Below are 22,909 nucleotides of genomic sequence, written 5' to 3'. Positions count from 1 at the left end.
GATGCCGGGCTTGTCACGAAACCTTGTACATCTGAGATGGCTACTGAAACTCGTTGATTTTAGAGCAGCTGGTGAATTTAGTTGGGGGTCTGCCGTGTTGGCAACACTGTACCGGGAGATGTGCGGGACTACGCGACTGAATAAAGTGAAAATCGGAGGTTGCCTATCGCTACTGCAATCATGGGCACAGTTTCGCTTTCCATTTTTACGTCCTCGAGTGGACCACCCATATACATTCGTACTCATAACGAGGTAAATTTTATATTAGATTTTACAATTATTACGTAGATTTAAAATATAGTCGTATGCTAAAAATTTATTTAATTAGGTGGAACCATTTGGCAAGTTATGCTCGATTACCTACCTGTCTTGAAGATATACGGCTTCTATTAGAGAACGGTCAGAAGTACAAGTAAGTATTAAAAATATATATATACATAATAAAATAGTGGATTCGTATTTAGTATTTAGTATTTAGTATTTTTTATTTAACTAATATTTCCATCATTTTTATATAGTTTCAATGGACACCATACGAGGATCCGGCAATTCAGGCAGTAATTCCAGATGAATACTTACAAAATCCGAACGCTTGGCACGTGAAGGTCCCATTGGTCAACTTTGCTATTGTGGAGATGCACCAATCAGATAGAGTATTACGGCAATTTGGATTCCGACAACCGATTCCTATGGCACCTGAGGTGTTGGATGATCATCACAAAATCAACTTACGGCAATTGCATACAGATTGGCCGAGATTCTGGTCACACTATATCCAAATGTGGGAAGATCGATATGATTATATACCTACTCGAGAACCGATCATCGTTCCAGAGTTGGCGTGCGTGCCGGAATACATGCCATGGTTTAGGATCCATGGCAAGCCATATTTACTGTCAGAAGAAGAGAGGCAGCGGCAATTACGTGTCCAAAGGAAACAACGTGGCCCTTTAAATCCTAGAAGAAGGGACGACGATGCAGGCCCATCAATAGCATCCACACAATCACTCGGCCCAGCAACAGGACCTACACAGTCACCGGGCCCAACAGTTCAACTGTCGACACCCACAGTACAGCCTCTTCAGATGATGCCAGGTACGTATCCTAGCCCTTTTATGTATCCTAGCCCTTATATGTTTCCTTTTTCTAGTCCTATGGCAGGTTGGAATGCATGGCCCGATTCATCTCCATTTCCGATTACTCCGAGTGGACCGCTGATCTATAGGTAGCCGTCACACGAGGGATCGCAAGAGGGGCCGTCGGGGAGCTCTTCTTCTTACCAATCCCCATCACCTTATGGGTTTCAAACACCTCCGCCATTAATGATGCAAACACCTCTACAGTCACTATTCTATCAAGGCGGGTCATCCTCCCAACACCCACAACCAGAATCCTCGCCGGAGCAAGCACAACCCCTGCCGGAAGCTGGACAAAGGAGAAATCCAATGCGTAACCGTCGACGACCTCCATGTGGCACTGAATCCGACCGGTACGAACATTGATTTTTATTTTAATATATTTGTACAAAAATTTTGAATCTTTTTATATTATTTCATGTAATTAGATAAAAGGTTGTTTTAAATAAAGTAATTATATTTTACTTTTATATTTTTAATAAAATGGAAATTATTTTAAATAAGGCAATATTTTGAATATTTTTATATTATTTCATGTAATTAGATAAAAGGTTGTTTTAAATAAAATAATTATAATTTACTTTTATATTTTTAATAAAATGGAAATTGTTTTAAATAAGGCAACATTTTGAATATTTTTATATTATTTCATGTGATAATATAAAAGGTTGTTTTAAATAAATTAATTATAATTTACTTTTATATTTTTAATAAAATGAAAATTATTTTAAATAAAGAAATATTTTGAATATTTTTATATTATTTCATGTAATAAAATATAAATAATACAACATATTGACAATTACAACAATTATCAACTATTGCGATTTGGACATGATCTACTTGTATGGCCTGAGTTCCTACACCATCCACATAACTTCTGTTGATTGGTTGTTTCTCGGATATCCATATTGTTGCATATTCTAGTCGAGCAAGGTCGACCCTTTGGTTTACGCCGCAACGCTCTATCCGGTAACAACTTAAACGGAGCAAGCGATACAGAGGGCCACTTACGCTCATCTGGGACCAATGGGAATATGTGTCTCCACACGTTGTACATGTATTCCAATTTGTACACGTCGTCGACATAGCTCATGAGATCCAGACGAAGATTTTGACAAGCTGCAATTACATGAACGCATGGATAACGAAGTGCGTCGAACCTCCCACAATCGCAAGTCCTATTTCTTAAGTGTATACGATATTACCCGCCAGTAATACCTTGGTGCGGTTTGTCAAACTCTGTCACATGAAACTATAAGTTGTCTCGATCGTGACACACTGTGTGCATAGTGTTCGCCCGTGCCTTCGCCTTATTAATTTCTTGCAATACCTTTGTGCACCATACATGGCCTTCCTGCATTTGGCCTGCATAACTCGCTGCTCATTTCGAAAATAGTGCCGTTAAACGAAAATATGTCTCTCGCACAACTGATGTTATCGGTAAATGACGTGTTCCTTCAGAACAGAATTTATACATTCGGCCAGGTTTGAGGTCATGTGACCATATCGTAAGCCGCCGTCATATGCTTGTGTCCATTGTTCGAAAGGTATATTACATAGGTAGTCATGGCCCTCTTTGTTAACTGAATGGAAAACTGCCAACATCTCATGAAAACGATCCTTACTTATCTCATACCCTGCCAATATAAGTTGATAGCGAAAATTAATACCACTTTTCCATTTAAAATAAATTCAATATTCCAAACGAAATTATATTAATAGAGATAAAGTTAAATACCCATGTTGGCCACTTGCCGTTGTTCACCTTTAGATGGATATTGTCTGTAGTAGTTGGAAGCAATGTGCCTTAGGCAATACCGGTGGTGTGTGCGATGCCATAGGCTTCCCTGTCACTCAATTGCAGCTAGTATCCCGGTGCCTCAATCCGATATAACGCATATATCAGGTTGAGGGCAAACATGCATCCTTAACCTAGAAATAAAGAAATCTCAGTCATCAGCTGACTCCCCCGGTGTTATTGCAAACGCAATTGGAAGGATTTTTCCACTACCATACTGTGCGACTGCTAGCAATAGCCGATGGGTATATTTACCGTACATAAAGGTACCGTCAATTTGTACCAATGGCTTATAACATGCAAATGCGTCTCGGCATTACTTAAAGCTCCAGAAGAGACGCTTAAATACTTGGCATCCACGGAGCAATCGGTCGTTGTATTATGCAGGTTCTGTTTGAAGGTCTGTTATGCAACCTGGGACGTATCTCTCTAGCACTTGACACCACTGCCATATTTCATTATATGAAGTGTCCCACCCACTATGCATCTTCTCCAAAGCCTTCTGCTTAGCTATCCAAGCCTTGCGGTAAGAGGGCCTGTACCCCATTTGGTTACGAATATTGGCAATTAAGACTGACACTGAAGTCCTAGGATCTGCCTTCATCGTGGGTAGTATTAAGCTAGCTAACATGGCTGAATCCATCTTGGGATGATCTTGTGAAATACCTGTCAACGAAATATGTTAAATAATGTAACATTACATAATAATAGTATTATTCAAAAACCTTAAATACTGTACCTGCAGCACATGTATGTGGACATTTATACTTTTTTATCTCCCACAACTCTGTCCTTTTCCTCAACGAGGCGTAGATTTTCCATGAACAACTTTCGTCTTGCACTGCACACTTCGCCTCAAACTTATCGGATTTAGATTTAACCACGTGGTAGTTAACACCGTTATTGATGCTATGTTGTTTCAATGCACCAAGAAAACTATCCTTATTGGAAAACTCCTTACCAACTTCAAATTCACTCGAATCTAATAACGAACTTGTATGATCACGCGTTCTGTGTGGTAGATCTGGAAACTCCAATGCATCATCTACAAATAGATTAACATTATGCATGTGGACTGGAGGCGAGTATGCCCTGAATCGTGGATCTTCTTCTTCATCTGAACCCCCTTCAACATCTTCAGGTTCAGTTGGAATAGGTTCCGGTTCAGAAAATAATCCAACTTCTGTACCATTGCGGCCGGGCTCTCGAGGTGGATCCATATCGGACTCATCATCTAACCCACCATCATCTGCGACGTATGAGGTCCCCTCATCGATGGACGTCATGGGGAGTACATCATCCCTTCTTCTAGGCGTTTCATACCATCCCCAATTGGATGTAGATTGCTAAGCACTATAAGTTGATGTCGTTCCCCAGTACGTATTTCCAGCATCAAACATCGACCTACCTAGGTGCATGTCCCATCCACTAACAGAGTGTCGTGCAGGGGTTGTGTATTCCATACCGCTACCAAAAACCGGCGGTTCCGTGTTATGTAACCCACTAACGGAGTGTCGGGCAGTGGTCGTGTATTCCTCTCGAACAGCAGGCGCAAATGTATCATTTGGCGATGCAAATGGTACATATAACTCAATATATGGTGCTCCACTGGCAAGATGAGTCTGCACCATTGCCTCTAAGCTATAAGCACATTTGATGTCGAACGAGTCATATGTTATTGGATCAATAGAAGCACAAAATCGATACCTAATAGACAACACTTTCATTGGCGTCGTTCCGAATATTTTACGCCTAATCCTTTTACGAAGTTCTGTCAAATCTATGTTCTAGTTAAAAACCAGTCGTATTGTATTCTCCGAAAAAAAACAACACCGTTCTCGATGTGACGAACCTCACCATCATAGTAAATAACAGCACTAATGCGTTCACTCATCTTTAATTTTTATCCTTCTTAGCCTCTCTATTTTTTTTGCTATAAGTTATGCAACCTGAGAACAAAATTTGGCTCATTTATAGCCCAAGTTATTTTAGAAAAAACTATAGCAAAAGAGAGTCCACGTGGGAGCTTCTTTCAGTACTTTTGCTGAAAATGCATCCTGATTGAAGCGTTTTTGACACTATTTATGCAGACACGTCTTCTCAAAATTATTTTTTCAGAGACCATTGTAGTAAAAGAGCATCTACGTGGGAGCTTCTTCCAGTAATTTTGCTGAAAATGCATACTGCTTGAAGCGTTTTTACCACTATTTGTGCAGACACGTCTTCTCAAAATTATTTTTTCAGAGACTACTGTAGCAAAAGAGCGTCTACGTGGAAGCTTCTTTCAGTACTTTTGCTGACAATGCATCCTGCTTGAAGCGTTTTTTACACTATTTGCACAGACACGTCTTTTCAAAGTTATTTTTTCAGATACTACTGTAGCAAAAGAGTGTCCACGTGGGAGCTTCTTTCAGTACTTTTGCTGACAATGCATCCTGATTGAAGCGTTTTTGACACTATTTGCGCAGACACGTCTTCTCAAATTTATTTTTTCAGAGACTACTGTAGCAAAAGAGCGTCCACGTAGAAGCTTTTTTAGATTAACAAATAATTTAATTAAGTTACCCTAAACCCCAAACCCTAATTTATTTGATTTTTTTCTTAAATACCCTAAAACCCTAAACCCTAAAATCTTAATCTAATTTTTTTAAAATTTATAATTAATTTACTCAAGTAACCCTAAACCCTAATTTATTTGATTTTTTCCTTAAAAACCATAAACACTAAACTATAATCTAATTTTTTAAAATTAGTAATTAATTTAATTAACAAACACTAAACCCTAATTTATTTAATTTTTTTCCTTAAAACCCTAAAATTTAAAAATCCAAAATTCCTAAAACCCTAACCCTAATTACAGAAAACCCTAATAAAAACACGGGAAAAAGCTTCCTCAAGGAAGTGTTTTCTTGCTTTTTCCCTTGACAACGCGCTGACGTGGACACTTTTTGTAAAAACTGACCCATTCTGATAAATAATTTCTGACCTGGCACATTTCAGTAAATTTAAAAAAAAGGGGCTTTTATTGGTAATTTGCCCAAAGAATTATGTTATAGACGTAAAATAATTTCTAAAAGATCTGTTAGATAGGTTGCAGCTCATGGTTAGGTGAATCTATTTTGAAAATGGGATGAACCGAAATAGTTGCCCAATTTCATCCTCAAAGGTCACTGTAGTCATTTCTCTTTCACACCTAAAAAGAAGGTCGTCGTACCGTGCAATTTCACCGTCTCTACCACAGATCTAAAACTTTATACTTTTTTCCCTCCCAGACAAAACCCTTCTTTCTCTCTTAATTAAATTCTTCATTACCAACCCATCCGAGCCGGGGTTGACAGGAGAACCACGATCTTTACCGCACCGGCGATGGGAGTTCCGGCGTTTTACCGGTGGTTAGCAGATCGGTACCCGCAGTCGATCGTCGACGTGATCGAGGTAGAACCGAGAGAAGACGGTAATGGAAATCAAATACCAGTTGACGTCTCTAAGGCTAACCCTAACGGCCTCGAATTCGATAATCTTTATCTTGATATGAATGGGATTATTCACCCTTGTTTTCACCCAGACGGCAAGGTAATTTGTAAAAAATACCTTTAGACTTTATTTTTCATCGGATTTTTTAGTTGAATTTCTGAGATTGCTGCTTGTCGGTGAAATAATTATGAAATTTTCTAAGTAAAAAGAATGAAAATTTCGAGCTACAGCTTTAGGTATGTTACCGTTCAGTAAACGTAATTAGGTAAAAGTATGTTGTTTTCTGAAGTGAATTGTGATTCTAGGATTAGGTTTTGCATATAATAGGGTTTTTAGCATGGTCATCTTACAGAGTGTACCGAAATGCATTGTTCTTGAAAGCAAATTTGCAGCTAATGAAGTGGTAGATTGCTTATTGCTGTTAGTATGTTTTTGGTAGTCATATGTGAAAGCAGTTTATCTTGAATATGTTTCTTTTCCTGTTGCTTCAGGCTCTGATTTATTGATCTTTGGTCACTTAAACCAAGAGTCAAGCACTCTATCAACGGTCTTTGACCTTGAATAATTTTTTGTTCTCTTTTCTGTGTCAATAAGAAATAGTTTGCTTGCTTTCCTTTCTTAGTAAGTCATAGAGCCTCAAAAAGCATATTTCTTGAATGTGATATACATGTTATGTATGGCACTATGGCTACATTGCTTCCATTTATTTGCACAATCTTGATAATTGGTGCATCGAAATATTTCTTTTGATCTATTTCTTTCCATTTTTGGTTTGGCCTTGATTTTTACTTGATATTGTTCACCAATGACGGTTTATTATTGTGTGCAGCCTGCACCTGCCACTTATGATGATGTATTCAAATCAATCTTTGACTATATTGACCATCTATATTCATTGGTTCGTCCTAGAAAGCTTCTATATATGGCAATTGGTAGGATTTATTACATGCTTAGTCAATTTTCTTTTATTTCTAGGTTTTTTCTTTAATTCTTTCATTTATATTTAAAAATATTGTAGATGGTGTTGCACCTAGAGCTAAAATGAATCAGCAACGTACTCGACGCTTTAGAGCTGCAAAAGATGCTGCTGAGGCTGTAAGTGTGTGCATTATTAACTGATCCAGATTATCCAATTCAGTTGATTTATCTTTTGGTTGTTTATGTTGTCTTAGGCAGCTGAAGAGGAGAGATTGAAGGAAGAGTTCGAGGCTGAGGGGAAAGCTTTGTCCCACATTGAAAAACCGGAAACATGTGACTCAAATGTTATTACTCCTGGCACTCCATTTATGGGTGTTTTGTCTGTAGCACTTCAGTATTACATACAATCCAGGTTGAATCATAATCCTGGCTGGAAGACTACAAAGGTGTGAAGGGCAATCCCTTTCTAGCTTCAGAGATTGGATAATTCCTTGCAAAGTGGAGTGATCCTTTCTGTATATTTTACTACGTACTTTGGTTTTCAGGATACTTTTTCTCTCTAAATTTATTTATGGGGCTGCATTGGGTGATTATTTGAAGGTTATTCTTTCTGATTCAAACGTTCCCGGCGAGGGAGAACACAAGATTATGTCATACATTCGGTTACAACGTAACCTTCCTGGCTTCAATCCAAACACTCGACACTGTTTGTATGGTCTGGTGAGAGTCATTTCAAAACTAACCCCAACCTTTATGGTTCCTCCTTAAATATTTTGATTGTAGTTTTAATTTAGGATTTGGTTTTGTCATAATCAGGATGCTGATTTGATCATGTTGTCCTTAGCCACCCATGAGGTTCACTTTTCAATTTTAAGAGAGGTCAGTGCCTCATTTGCTTAATGCCATTCTTGGTTTCTGATCATTTCTTGTAATGGCTGTTTAATTCATTTACCTTGGCTGTACAGGTGATCACTCTTCCTGGACAACAAGAAAAATGTTTTTTATGTGGTCGAGTTGGTCATCTGGCAGCTGAGTGCGATGGTAAGCCAGATAATGGAACTGGAGAATTGAATGCTGTGGATGATACACCAATTCACAAGAAGAAATATCAGGTTTAAAAGTTAAAATTCTTCATCTAAGCGTTACAAGCACAGTTCCTCTTCCCTTTTTATTTGGTTTGTACAGTGCTGATTCAATTATTGTGCGTGGACAGTTTCTTAACATATGGGTGTTGCGAGAATATTTACAATATGATTTGGAGATCCCCAACCCCCCATTTGAGATAAACTTTGAAAGAATAGTGGATGATTTTGTTTTTTTATGTTTTTTTGTGGGCAACGACTTCCTTCCACATATGCCAACATTAGAAATCAGGGAGGTATGCAATTACCACAGTTTTGGCTTGATTTTGTTCATTCTATATCATTGTGCTTTGTATGAATGTTATGCTGTTTCAGGGTGCTATAAATCTTCTGATGCAAGCTTATAGAAGGGAATTTGCTTCTATGGGTGGTTATCTTACTGATGCGGGTGAGGTAAAATTTCCCTTTTCCTATGCATCTGTTAAGTCTTTGTTAGAAGTTCACTGCAAAATAATAGATAAAAAATTATCCATGAAATATCAAGTCATTGACTAAGAGTTGTATGCTTTTTTGGGTTTTAACTCGTTAAAAACGGCAGGAGTGGAGAACTTACTATTATTTGTCTTGTTTAGTTGTCCGTTAAAGGAGAATAACAATTTCCATTTTGCCTGTCTAACCTCAAAATTGGTTCTCATCTAAAAAAGAGAAATGAATTCAATCTCCTAATTTAATTATAGTTGTTTTGGTCTTTTCTTTTCTTTTAGTGATGTGTGGGCTGGTCTGAATGGATACATTATGCATTCATAAAATCAGTACTCCATCCCTTGATCATTTACCATTTCAAGAGTAACAATCTTGAGATGATGTGGTTTCTTTGGCATCTCCAATATCATTCCCATGATTAATTAATGGCTAGTATTGTTACCACGAGATTGTTTACTGAAGGGCATAGACCAGCGTTAAACAATTATGTTAGCATTTAAACTTTTAAGTAACCGGGTGCATATATTTTATGACATTGAAGAAAACAAAAGAGATAAAGTACGTGCTTAGATGTGTTTTCCCCATGTATAAATAACTTGTTCATTTATCCTGGAAGAATGTAATTTATTGCTTGGGATTAAAAATAATTGTTACTTTTTATTCCTTTCTCAATGTTAGAAACTAGAACAATTGTTGTTTCATATGGTTGCTAATATCAATTCTTTTGCTAGTATAGGTTTTGTTATATAGAGTGGAGTGTTTTATTCAATCTGTTTCTGTTCATGAAGATCAAATCTTTCAGAAGAGGACTCGTATACAGCAGGTGACGTGCATCTTCCGTGCTTTGATAATATCATTTTTACATCACATACATGGCATGTGATTATACACATTTAATTATATTATTTTTAATAAATGCATTAATTTTATATAATTAATGTAGTAATCATTAATATATTAATTTCATTAATATTATTAATAAAATAATTATAATTAATTTTTAGTTTAAACGTTATATTAATGGTATTTTATTATATTTATTGAAAAGCTAAGCAAGTAAAAAGAATCTATTAAAAAATTGAAATCAAATAAATGATTGATGGAATAAGCTGATGACATTTTTTGGAGAAATAATGGAGGTTGAATTTTTATTACTCTAAAATTTATGATGTATTTTTACTTAATATAATTTAATGATTTTATGTATTTAAACTTTTAATAATTAATAAAATAAGATCTAAAATTTATATGATAAAAATTTAATTGCCATTTCATCAGTTGTTGCTTTTGATAAAAATTTATTGTTATATTATATTAAAATCAGATTATAATATCTATTAAAAATAAAATTATAGATTTTTATTTTTTGATACATTACAATACACTGCAATGAGCAAGGTTAGAGAGTTAATAATTATTTAATCAAATTTAAATACTTATCAGCAAAGAAATTATAACCAAGTTAAAATATAAAACTAAATAAAAATATGTTATAAATTAAAGGGTAAACTACTCTGTTAGTCACTCTAACTATGAGTTGTTTCTATTTTGGTTATTCCAATTCTTTTTTGTTAATTTGGTCATCCAAATAGAAATTGATCAAATTGATCACTCCACTTTTAAACGGTAATGGAAGACTAATGATGCATTTTCACGTTTGTCACTCTAAAATTAGGGTAAACTACCCTTTGGTCACTCTAAATAGGGGTTGTTCCTATTTTGGTCACCCCAAATTTTTTTGTGCAAATGCACCGTTAGTCTACCGGTACACCATTTGATAGTGGAGTGATCGATTTGATCAATTTCTTTTTCGGGTGACCAAACTAACAAAAAAAAAAAAATTAGTGACCAAAATAGGAGCAGCGTCTATTTTGAGTAAGATAAAATCATATTAATAATAAAAATAAAAAGTAATTAAAAATAAATATTAATAATATTACAATAACATTTTAATGTTATCAATCTTGATCTTCTCTAATTTTATTATCCTCGTCATCATCTTTGATTAGTAGGGATTATTGTTTGTCAACTTATTAATTTTCTAATGCAATTAACTACATTTTGACTTTAAATCTAAGCATGGAAAAGAAAGAGACCTCTGAAAAAAAACAAAGCAAAAAACTATTTTCAACTAAATCTAACAATAAAAAATAATGAAAAAATCAGCTGCAAAAAATCCTAAAAAAATGAAAAGTTCCTGAAAATGCAGATAGAAATTTAAATATATGTTTCAATTTTCTTTCACTTTGGTTCCTCTTTTATCTATTTTGAGAAAAAGGATTATGAAATTTAGCCACTTTTTTCTTTATATCATTAAGAGTTAATTGGTGTCAAACTTTAAAAAATTCTAATTATACCCCAAACTGTTGATGTTATATCAATTAAGCAATTTCGGTATTAAAATCGTTAAGTTAACCATTAAATGATACGTCAAATCTTACATAGCTAAACTTAAAATGAAAAATTTAAAGGAAAGAAAGAGTAAAACTGAAAAAAAAAAGAGTGAACGATAGAACTTGTATAAAAGTTACAAAAATCTCGAAACTAAGATTTCTTACAACATCCATTTTTACAATATTCATTTTATTTAAAGTTTTCATTTTAAATGTCATATAAGATCTCACTTGTTATTTAACAGTTAAATTAACGATTTTATTAACAAAAGGACCTAATTGATATAATTGAAGCTTATGGACTAATTTAGAATGAGGGTCATAGTTTGGAGATGTTTGGTGATATTAACTTTATTATTAAATAAAAATAATAAAATAAAAAAAATAAAATATTTTTAAGTGATGAAAACAGAACCTATTTAATAATCCTAAAAACATATTTTTCCAGTGATTTTATAAAGGTTACTTGAATGAAAATGCTTTGCTAATGCAGTTATTTATAGTGCTAAATCCTAGTTTATTTTGTATAATTGTAACACTAATTAAGTGATAAAAATTGTAATGAACTGTATACATGATTAGATTACACTTGTTATTATTATATAATAATTAATAATATACATAATGTCTATGATCATCATGATTAGATTACTTTTGTTATTATTAACAAAAGGACCTAATTGATATAACCTTGATACAATTAGAATGATTTGAAGCTTATGGACTAATTTAGAATGAGGGTCATAGTTTGGAGATGTTTGGCGATATTAACTTTATTATTAAATACAAATAATAAAATAAAAAAAGTAAAATATTTTTAAGTGATGAAAACAGAACCTATTTAATAATCCTAAAAACATATTTTTCCAGTGATTTTATAAAGGTTACTTGAATGAAAATGCTTTGCTAATGCAGTTATTTATAGTGCTAAATCCTAGTTTATTTTGTATAATTGTAACACTAATTAAGTGATAAAAATTGTAATGAACTGTATACATGATTAGATTACACTTGTTATTATTATATAATAATTAATAATATACATAATGTCTATGATCATCATGATTAGATTACTTTTGTTATTATCTCGTAATAATTACTAATATATTAATGAATTATTCTGCTAATGTTAATTTAGTAATATAATGAACAATAAAAGATATTTTTGTTAATTTAAAAGTTTCTCCAAACTCGTGCTTTTATATATTATAGATAGATTATTTGCATCCCTTGTCCAGTTGAAAGCCTGATTCTATTAAGTTCGATATATGTATTACTGTGTGACAATACTATATAATTTCGTGTTCTTTGTAGAGATTAAGCAATAAGCCATTTCTCATGAAGCAATGTGCTGCAGGTTTTGGATGCTTTTATTAAGTACAATCTTCTTAATCTTGTATTGTTTTTGATGATGTAGCCTTAACTGGAAATAGTTGCTTGCATAGAACGAGGGAGACCGTATGGACCAAATTTTGTATTATCTACAGTTCCTTCCCATCAACTAAAAGCATGTATATAGAAATGTGTTAATGTTTAAACTTGAACTCAACCAACAACAGCAGTATGCCTAGTAGCTAGAAAAAATCATTTATCTAAAGACACTTGCAGAAGTGCAAAGGACATTGCTTAATAGTAAATTTGTGAATGCTGAAGTTCAGTGAATTTGGTTTTTTTTATGAAATCTGATGCGAGTCATCTCTTTTTTAATTCTCTTTTAATGCTATTAAATTGCATGTCTGGGTGTATACAAAATGTTCTGTTATATTTGGGCTTTTGACTTTCTATCTGTATGTGATTGGTGGTTTATCATGCACCTCTTCCTTCAACTTATTTTTTTGATATAAACTTCTATTGGCCCTATATCTTTTTACTTATATAACTGGTTTTCAGGCTTATGAGAATAACGAGCGAATGAAGCTTAAAGCAAGAGGAGAGGACTCTGAGGAGGCACGACCACCTGTTGTAGATAAGGTCTTAGTTCGTTCTAAATTATAGACCTGAGTCTAAAATGGCAGGTTCAATACAGACTGAATTGCTTGGATTATAAAATCAAATGAGAAATTAAGTGATTTCTAATGCCATGGTTTGAAATAAAGCTTGAAGTGATTTTGAATTATGTGATACCTATGGTTCTATTGATATACTTTGAGATCTTTTGGATATAAGTTTCCTTAAGTATTTTTGCTGTGAACTTTATTGAATTTTTTAAAAAAACTTTTTCTGACATCCATTTGATCTGAGAGTTTAACCTGTTCCTACTGTTAGTCTTATAATCCATAAGCTAGACAAGTGAAGGGGAAAGTTATTGCAAGGAGAGTCTGATGCAAGTCCTATATGTGATCATTGGGCATTTTAGAAAATTGCGCTGATTTTGGTGATGAGCTTTCTGTAGCATAATAATTTTAATTTTTTTCCCAGATTAAATTAGGGGAACCAGGATACAAAGAAAGATATTATGCTGAGAAATTCAGTGTATCAAATCCAGGGGAGATTGAAGACGTTAGAAGAGATGTTGTAAGTTTAAACATTCTATTATATGATAAGTTTCTTGCAACAATATTATGTTTATATGGTAATGCTATCTCGTAGAAGATATGTAACGATCTCTATTTCTTGCAGGTTTTGAAGTATGTTGAAGGTTTATGTTGGGTATGCCAGTATTACTACCAAGGTGTTTGCTCTTGGCAATGGTTAGTTTGATGTGGACTGGAGCTGAAAATTTTATATTTGCTTTTAACAGCTATTTTTCATTTGATAAACTAAATGTATTAAGATTAAATACCAATTTGAGCATACCTATATGCTTGTGCAAATATTTGTGTCCTATTCCCTCAATGCTTGCCCTTTATATCTTGATTTAAAAATACCTGCTCAGATTGCCATAATATACATGCATTGATTACTAGTTATTATGGGCTAGTGGAAGAATAGGCTGAGTTATGTACTAAAAAGCCGTTCATGCTGTGTGCTATTGTCTTCTAAACAGTTGAGACTTTCAACTTAGAGGATTTAGGTTCAAACCATGGTGAGGGAGACTTTGTTTATGCTATCTGATACTTCTCGGTAGCTCAAACTTGGCTTCTGAGTATATACATGCATACACGTCATATCACAATTTGGTTATGACTTGAGATTTTCTTGGTATGACCTACCAAGTAGTTCAATATATGCTAGATGTCTTACTTTATGTTTTCCCCCCTTTAGTTAGTTTAAGGTTTGGCCTTGACTTTTTATTTCAGGTTTTATCCATATCATTATGCTCCATTTGCTTCAGATCTGAAGGATCTAACTGATTTGGAAATAACATTTTTCATGGGAAAGCCATTTAAGCCATTTGACCAGCTAATGGGAACACTACCAGCAGCCAGGTGTTTTCTTTTGTTGTTGTGGTGGTGGTGGTGGTGTGTTTCTTTTTATTTTATTTTTTTTAAAATTTATATGGTGTGTGTGGGGGGGGGGGTTTATGCATTTTTTCCCTAATATATCTTTGTGGTTATAGTTTTTAGTTTCCTATGCTAATAGGATTTATCTCTATTATGTTATAGTTCTAAAGCTTTGCCAGAAGAATACGGGAAACTGATGACGGAACCATCATCACCTATCTATAGTTTCTATCCCTCTGGTAAAAAATTGTTTTACTCTTGGTGGTTTCTTTTTCTTGTGACATTCCTCCCTTTCTCCTAGATTACCCAGATTTCTCCGTGTGACAGATTTTGAGATTGACATGCATGGTAAACGCTTTGCATGGCAGGTATATTATTAAACCAGGTTACTCTTATCTATTTGAATGAAGATTATGGGAACTTACCTCTGTTTTTTGGACACAGGGTGTTGTGAAGTTGCCTTTCATCGATGAGTGGAAGTTGCTTTCTGCAACAAGAAAGCTTGAAGCTACTTTAACGGTCTGTATTGTCAGTTCAGGCTAGTGTGCTTAATTTCTGAATGATAATGTTAAATTGCTATTGTTTTAAAATGCTTTTAGTTTGTCCCTTATGCTAACCCTTAATATTTGCAGGCAGAAGAGCAGTTTCGGAACAGTGTGATGCTTGATCTGCTATATGTTCATCCTCTTCATCCTTTGGCTTCACAAGTTCTTTCATATTACTATCAGTTCTCCCCTCACAAAAAAAATTTATGGCCAATTGAAACAAGTGCTAGGTTTGTTAATCTCACTGTCCTTCACTAATTGAGCATTCACATATCAAGTAACTTGACTGAAATCTGTTAGGTTTACCATCCTCATTCATTATTTGCCTTCACAGTGGTGGAATGAACGGATTTCTTTGGTTATGTGAAAGGAATGGTTGGCAAGTTGTAGTCTCTTCCCCTGTTAAGGAGTTGCCACGCATAGAATCTAACCAAATTTTGTAAGTCTTCCATAGTTCTATTGCCATTTTTTCTTGAGAACCCTATTGATCCTAGTAATTCATTTGATGCATTTTTCCTTTGCAGAAATGTTACATACATTAATCCTTCATATCATAAACACATTCCAGAACTTCCACAGGGTGTTGTAACACCCAAAAAGGTATATAATTTCTGATATATGGGTTGACTTCAGTTTATTATGATTAGGGAACTCAAGGATGCACGAGATTCCTCTTATGCTCCATTTGGGAATTTGAATTTGAAAATTTGGATTTCATTTATTATGAAGTGGTAAGAATGAAATGCATATATCAAGAACAAATTAGTTAAAAGTTTAAAAACATGGATTTGCCAAATACAAAAGTAGTTAAAAGAATTCTATTTCATTAATAAATAGGCCTCTAGCAAATCCATGGATTTGAGAAATTGTCATGAATTTTACATTTCTAAATAGTTTACTATTCAATTTACACTATTTAAAATCCAAAATCAAATCTCAAAATCCTAGTTCTCAAATGCTACCTTAAATTATTTTTAGTAGTGTTTTCTTTTGTTTTGATAAGCATTATGGAAGTCTTACTGGTTCTATTAACAGAGTTCACATTTTAACACATATATATTGCTCTTGCAGATTCTAACTCCTCTAGACATTAAACCTTTTCCTGTATTATGGCATGAAGATAATGGTGGGCGCCGTCAGCAAGGCAGAGATCGGTGAGAATGCATTATTTTAAAATTTACCATTAATTCTAGTGTCTTTGCTGTTCCGAATGGTTTCATGATTTATTCAAATCCAAAATTGCAGATGATTATTGAAATGATCATTATTCTATTTGTTTGACAGTTCACGACTACCTGTAGCAATTGTTGGTCCTCAGCTAGGAGAGGCAGCTCATCGTCTTGTCAAGAACACACTTAATATCAAACCAAATGGCTCATCCTCAGGGTTATTTGAACAACCACCGTCTTTTAATGTCTCAAGCAACTACACAATCATTAAACAAAGGCCTGCTAGACCATCAGGTTTTGAAAGGGGCTTTTTTGATGACCCAAGTCTTTCTTATAGTAGTCGACCACGTGCAGCTGGACCATCAGGTGGAAGGGGATATAGTGATGGCCCTAATTATTATGGTCAATATAATCATCTGCATGGTGTAATGGCTAACCCAAGACATCTGTCATCAAATAGTATGCAAGTTAACAGAAACAACTTCCCGGCACAGGATAGATTGAATCATCAGGAACGTTATCATGATTTGAGAACTGGAATGTCTGCTTTGTCATTTGAGGGAAGTGGCAGAGGTGCAATACACGTAGAGATGTCTTCAAGGATGCCAAATCCTGGATACTTGCGAAATTTAGACCACCGGTCTGAGCAGAATACCATCAGTCCTCCCATTCCTACCAAGTGGATCAATATGCCAGAGAACATAAATGCTGGAACTTATAACTAGAAAACGGATCAATACAAGAGGCCGATGAAGAAGGTTGAGCAGACTAAGACTCATGGAGGAGTCCTGTAAACTAGTGATTGCGGTTTAAGATGGAGCTACCCGTTTTTTGACACAGGCATGTCCTATTGGAAGTCTTGGTAAATTTAAGTTCTTGACTTGGATAGTCACAACGTTGCCACTGATCTCTCAGGTTAGGGAACTAACCACTAAAAACTGTTTGAATATTCCAATGTCACACCATCTGTTAATTTCTATATACAAATCTTTGAATGAACGTGCCATGTCAGTTTCATATGATATGGCTGAAGCTGTAGTGTTGATTTACAAGAAGATTGCGGGAACATTGCAAATTTCAAACGGTCTGAGTAATTTCTTTTAAAAAACATAAGCAGAGTCTGTAGTGGATGTATCATGGTCTACCCTTTTAGGTTTCTCGAAACACAGTTTAGTTGTGTTGTTGGGTTTTTATTGGTTTAGGTTGTAGACATGGATGCCATTTGAAGTGAGAGATGCTTAAGCTATTTCTTTTAAATGTACAAGTTTTATGATGTATTAGATTGTTGGCTTAGGTTGATAGTGTTTCTTAATTTACAGGAATCAGCAAAGCTGCCTATTGTGTTTTCAGTGACTCAGCTGAGAAAATAAAGTTGGAATGTTCTTCAATTTTAAGGTTACCAGTTTGCCTGTTGGGAAATAATTAATATGCATGTATGTATCCAATATACATATAGATGTGCTCCCCCTTTTTTAATAACTATTAGATTAGATTAGATTAGATTAGATTAGATTTGAGAATCTTTTAGTTAACTTCATTTGGAAAGGTGTATAATGTAAGATGTAAATTACATCTTTTACATCTTATGATTGATCTCGGAGTTAGATTGTATTTTTTTATTAAAAAAATGACAAATTAGTCTTTATGAACAAGTAAATTGATGTTTTAACTAAAAATTTTCTTTATTCTTATCATTAAAAATTGGCATGGTTGATCGAGGAATCAGACTGTTATATATATTTTGTGTAATATGTGCTTTATGTTGATATCATGATTAGTAATAATAGAAATGTAATTATTGGTTTGTTCTTTAATTTAAATATAGAAATTAATACGTTCATTTTCAAGTAGAAAGGGTTAAATGGATTCCGATTCCTGGTGCAAACGTGTTTATGATGTTTTTAACGCCGACAAATTTTGAAAGTACATGCTATGTATGTACACATTGCATTGTATATGTATCTTGGATGTATGGTGATAATGCATATGTATCTTGGATGTATGGTGATAATGCAATGTATCTTGGATGTATGGTGATTTAGATTCAGGTGTACCTTATCAAGAACTCTTGATTAATTTAATATAAGATAATATGTAAGTATACATATTAATGGTAAAATAACTAATACACATTAGAAATTTTGTTATAGTGTACGTATGTGAACTATAAATTTAGAATATAATGTGTGTTTAAACATTTAATAAATAATAAAATGTATGGTTTAAAATTAATTAATAATAATATATTTATATGTATAAATTAAAAATTAAAAATTAAATTAAATTGTTTATCATTGTGGTGTTATTAATTTTAAGTTAATGTCTAGTTAACTTGTGACATCAACTTATATAAATATATTATAAATAAAATGTGCATGATGAATTAAAATTTATAAAAATATTAAAAACAAATTTAGTTGAGTGGTAAAATAAGGGTTTTATTGATGCAATTGTTTTGAATTTAAATTATACCATATACATATTTTATTTAATTTTTTCTTTTAAATAAAAAAAATTAAAGTTCCATTGAATAATTTAACTTAACTTGATTATGAAAAGATAAATGAATAACTTTTTAATCGAGTTGGAGACTTGGTTGAGGGTGGTATTAACTCAATTAGAAGTTTAAATAACAAATATGAATATAGAATTAATGGAAATAGTGAAGTGTGTATAATAAAATTAAAATGTATAAAAACATAAAATAAAGTTATAACTGAGTGGTAAATTAAAGTTTTCTATTGTAATTTGGATTGAATTTAAATCCCACCATAAACATATTTTTATTTATTTTTTAAAATAAAAAATTAAAATACACTTGAATAATGTAACTTGTTTTAATTATAGAAGTGTATGTCTGTAACTTTTCTAACTGAGTTGGTAATCCGGTTGAAGGTTATACCAACTTAGTGAATAGTTTGAATAATAATATAGATGTACAATTAATGGAGACCATAAAATATGCATGACAGAAATTAAAATGTATAAAAATATTAAAATAAAATTTTAGTTGAGTGGTAAACTAAATGTTTTGTTAATTTAATTGGTTTGAGTTTAAATACTATTATATGTATATTTTTATTGTTTTTTTAAAATGAAAGATTAAATTAACTTCGAATAATAAAACTTATTTTAATTACAAAATTAATTACAGAAGGATATTTCTATAATTTTTTGAATGAACTGGTGATCTAGTTGAGGGTGATAGCAACTCAATAAAACACTTAATAAATATTGTAGATATACAATTGATGGACATAAATACATAATAAAAATTGAAATGTATAAAAATATTAAAATATAATTTTAGTTGAATGGTAAATTAATGGTTTTGTTAATGCAATTGGTTCGGGTTTTATCCTATCATATGTATATTTTTACTGATTTTTTAATAAAATGATTAAATTACCTTTGAATAATATAATTTATTTTATTAAAGATGAATATTTCCATAATTTTTCTAATTGAACTGGTGACATATTAAAAGTGACACTATTTCAATAAAACACTTAATAAATATTATAGATAAATACATGTTTAGAGATGAAGGTATTATATTTATATTTATTATATTTAATAGTGTTGTATTAGCTTTTACGTAACTTATTCGAAATAGACTTTTTTCTTTTTCCTTGATAAAAAGAAAATAAAAAGACCATTTTGTTATAAAATAATAATGCAAAGAACACAAGAATAATAGATAAGAACAAAGGGAGATTTCTATTGCATTTATCTTCTTTTTCATCATCATTACAAGTAATATACTATTATATGTATAGGGAGATTAGACTCCTCATTTTCTAATACATAAATAGAAAATGGGTTACAATAATATGAAAAATGAAGAGTTAAGAAAGATGAAAGGTGAAAGGTTGATCATAATGAATATCCACTTTAATAGCATTAATAACACCCCCCTTGGATGTTCATTGTATAAATGATGTCTCATTAAAAACCTTATTAGGAAAAAACCTGTGAGACAAAAACCTAGTAAAGAAAAAAAGAGTACATAATCCTTTAATATACGATATGTCACAACCTTAAAACAAAAATGTAGTGCGAATTTACTCCCCCTCATATAAGCATCACTTAAGATCTTTGGAACGATGCAATCCAATACTGAAAATTAACTTCTCAAATGTAAGGTAAGGAGTGCCCAATTGAATTCTCGATTATTATTATTATTATTATTTTTGCATTGGGTGAGGGGTGTTACAATAGTGCATATTTTGCTATCCTTATTTGAACACCATTTATTCAAGAGCTTAGTAAAACCCTTAGAGAACCAAGGTTTAAACCTCACTCTTTGCATTTTTTCTCTTTTATTGTTCAGCAATTAAAGAACAAATTCAAGTTTGTACAAGAAATAAATGTGGTAGAAAATGACTAAGAAATGAGAAATAGCCCAATGGCCAAACATCACTTCATCTTCCTTAATGTCCCAAGTTTTATTCATATCAATTCCCTTCCTTTTGTTTTAAATTTCAGCAGGAGGATTTATTTGCCAAAATAGCCCCTAAAATTTGCATAACTTAGCCTTTTAAATCCTTTCTTAATCATAATAGAATTTTGATTATCTTTTTTAGCTTTATTTAGAATTTCTTTTCTCTCTTTTTTAAATACATATTTTTATTTTGTTTTCCCACTTTTCTTTTTCATAAATCTTTATCTTTTTTTTTGCTGCAAATTTTATATTTGAATCCCGAACCCAAAATCAACCCTGTTCAATCCATTTTTTGTGTCGATTTAGCAAAACACCGTCAAATCCATGTCTAAACAAGCCAAGATCGGTAAGCAATCTTGTTTCTAATTCCGTAGATCTCTAGGATTCTAGAATAGTGTTGTTCTTGACAACCTTTCAAATTAATTTTGAATCTTTTTCGAGTTTTCCCGAAAATCTTGCTAAAACGATAAATCTTAAAGGTAGACAGTAATTCTTGCATTTTTGTTAATCAAAAGACCCGTGTAGGTGACCCGGATCAGATTCGGATGTGAGGATCATCATCCGAGACCCCGAAAGCCGAGTGCGTGTTATTTTAGGAGAAAATAAAGGCAAAATCAAACCAAACCTAGACCATATGGCCTAGACCCTCCCACATGACCATGTAACAACCCAATTTAGACTCTAATCGGAACGGTGGTTTCGGGACCATGAATCCAAGTCAAAAAAATATTTTAAAATTATTTACTGTGTTTATTTTGTGTGAATTTATATGTGTGAAATTTTTGTGATTTAATTTCGTTGTTTAGGTGTCCGATTAAATAAAAGGACTTAATTGCGTAAAATGAAAATTCAGTGGTTTTTCTAAAAAGGGCTAAATTGTACTTGACTTTTTAAATGGAAGCCTTAAAGTTGCAATAAGACATATGTTATATGATTTTATTATTATATCATTAAGGTTATTTAAGTAAATTGGTTAATAAACTTATATATGTTAAAAATAAAGTAATAAAATCATTTTATTTCCTTTGTTCTTCATCATCGAAACTAAACAAAAGAAAAGAAAAAGAGAAAGCTAGGTTTCGACACTTACTCAAGCTCAATCAAGGTTCGTTTTTGTTTAGTTTTTGATAATTTCCATGTTTTTTAGATCATTGCTTAGTAATCTTCAAAATCCATGCTTTAATTTTTGATTTTGATGAATATTTTGAGTTGTTCCATTGTTTATAGCTTGTGATTTTTGTTTTTTAATGATGAAAAATGAAAGATATGTTTTAGATTAACATATTTTGTATTGGGGTTTTTGGTGATTTTGAGTAATTAGGACTTAATTGCAAAAATAATAATTTGAGGGACTAAAATGTGAAATAATGAAACATATGGACTTGTATAAGCATGGGTAAAATTCATCCCAACATAGGTATAGGGAAATTTTGCATATTTTGTGTTTTGTGCAATAGCGACTAAATTGTAAAAATTGTAAGTGTCAAGGGTAAAATGGTAATTTGCCCATTTATGTGTTTTTGGACTAAATTGAATGAAAATATGTTTGAATGAGCTTAATTTGAATATGTTTAGATCAAGAATCAAAGAAATCAGATTTAGATCGGGGGAAAACAAAAGTCGATGACTAGCTGCCCTGTTCCGTTTTATAACGTTCGAGGTATGTTTATAAGCAAATAGACGTGCCTAATTATAGTTAAATGCTAAAAATACATGCTGGTTTGTAAAATATGAATTTATACATGCTTTTTTCGAATGTGAATAAGCTTGGTAGCCATGTTCAAGTATTCGTTTCGGCCGAGTTACGACATCCAAAAGCCCCGTATGAACCTTAAGAATAGTTAGGATACATATGTCATGACATAGGATTCCGACACATTTCAGCGAGTAAGACCATGGCATCGATATGTGATTCTGATATGAGTTTACGAGTAAGACCCTGTTTGGGACAGTGGCATCGATATGTGATTACATGTAAGACCACGTCTAGGACGTTGGCATTGTACGATTTATGTGATTATCTTAGTGTCCTATCCAATTCTAAATGGTTCATTGGGCAAAGGTAAATCGTGTACGGTTGT

The 22,909-nt window shown here is 32.8% G+C and overlaps 1 protein-coding gene across 5 annotated transcripts; it reads left to right on the top strand.

The window, feature by feature from the left end:
* Positions 1-6,021: 6,021 nt before the first annotated feature.
* On the top strand, positions 6,022-17,772 carry LOC107901512 (5'-3' exoribonuclease 4). Of its 5 annotated transcripts, none has more exons than XR_005907326.1 (23): positions 6,022-6,510; positions 7,241-7,343; positions 7,430-7,506; positions 7,584-7,775; positions 7,930-8,049; positions 8,146-8,208; positions 8,295-8,441; positions 8,543-8,707; positions 8,787-8,864; positions 9,631-9,717; positions 13,178-13,258; positions 13,706-13,801; positions 13,907-13,977; positions 14,527-14,655; positions 14,833-14,909; positions 14,998-15,038; positions 15,115-15,189; positions 15,303-15,445; positions 15,550-15,654; positions 15,740-15,815; positions 16,287-16,369; positions 16,500-17,299; positions 17,704-17,772. XR_005907326.1 is itself a non-coding variant. In XM_041084310.1 (22 exons), the coding sequence occupies exons 1-22, from the start codon at positions 6,304-6,306 to the stop codon at positions 17,107-17,109; spliced, it is 2,826 nt and encodes a 941-aa protein (XP_040940244.1). In that variant the 5' UTR covers positions 6,022-6,303; the 3' UTR covers positions 17,110-17,772. The 5 variants fall into 5 exon arrangements, 3 of the variants coding, with proteins under 3 accessions (XP_040940244.1, XP_040940243.1, XP_016683058.1); XR_005907325.1 differs by having other exon boundaries at positions 14,527-14,688; XM_041084310.1 differs by having other exon boundaries at positions 16,500-17,772.
* Positions 17,773-22,909: the final 5,137 nt, after the last annotated feature.

The sequence above is a fragment of the Gossypium hirsutum genome, chromosome A13, assembly GCF_007990345.1.
Source record: "Gossypium hirsutum isolate 1008001.06 chromosome A13, Gossypium_hirsutum_v2.1, whole genome shotgun sequence".
NCBI classification, from domain to species: Eukaryota; Viridiplantae; Streptophyta; class Magnoliopsida; order Malvales; family Malvaceae; genus Gossypium; species Gossypium hirsutum.
The sequence above is the reverse complement of the archived record's forward strand: the minus strand, read 5'-3'. Positions and strand labels throughout refer to the sequence as shown.

Bases quoted from the DNA above. Each gene is read 5' to 3' on its own strand.
- LOC107901512 (XM_041084309.1), top strand. From the start codon at position 6,304: ATGGGAGTTCCGGCGTTTTACCGGTGGTTAGCAGATCGGTACCCGCAG. The intron at 7,507-7,583 runs GTAAGTGTGTGC...ATGTTGTCTTAG, and splicing joins CAAAAGATGCTGCTGAGGCT to GCAGCTGAAGAGGAGAGATT. The intron at 14,689-14,832 runs GTGTGTTTCTTT...ATTATGTTATAG, and splicing joins TTGTTGTGGTGGTGGTGGTG to TTCTAAAGCTTTGCCAGAAG.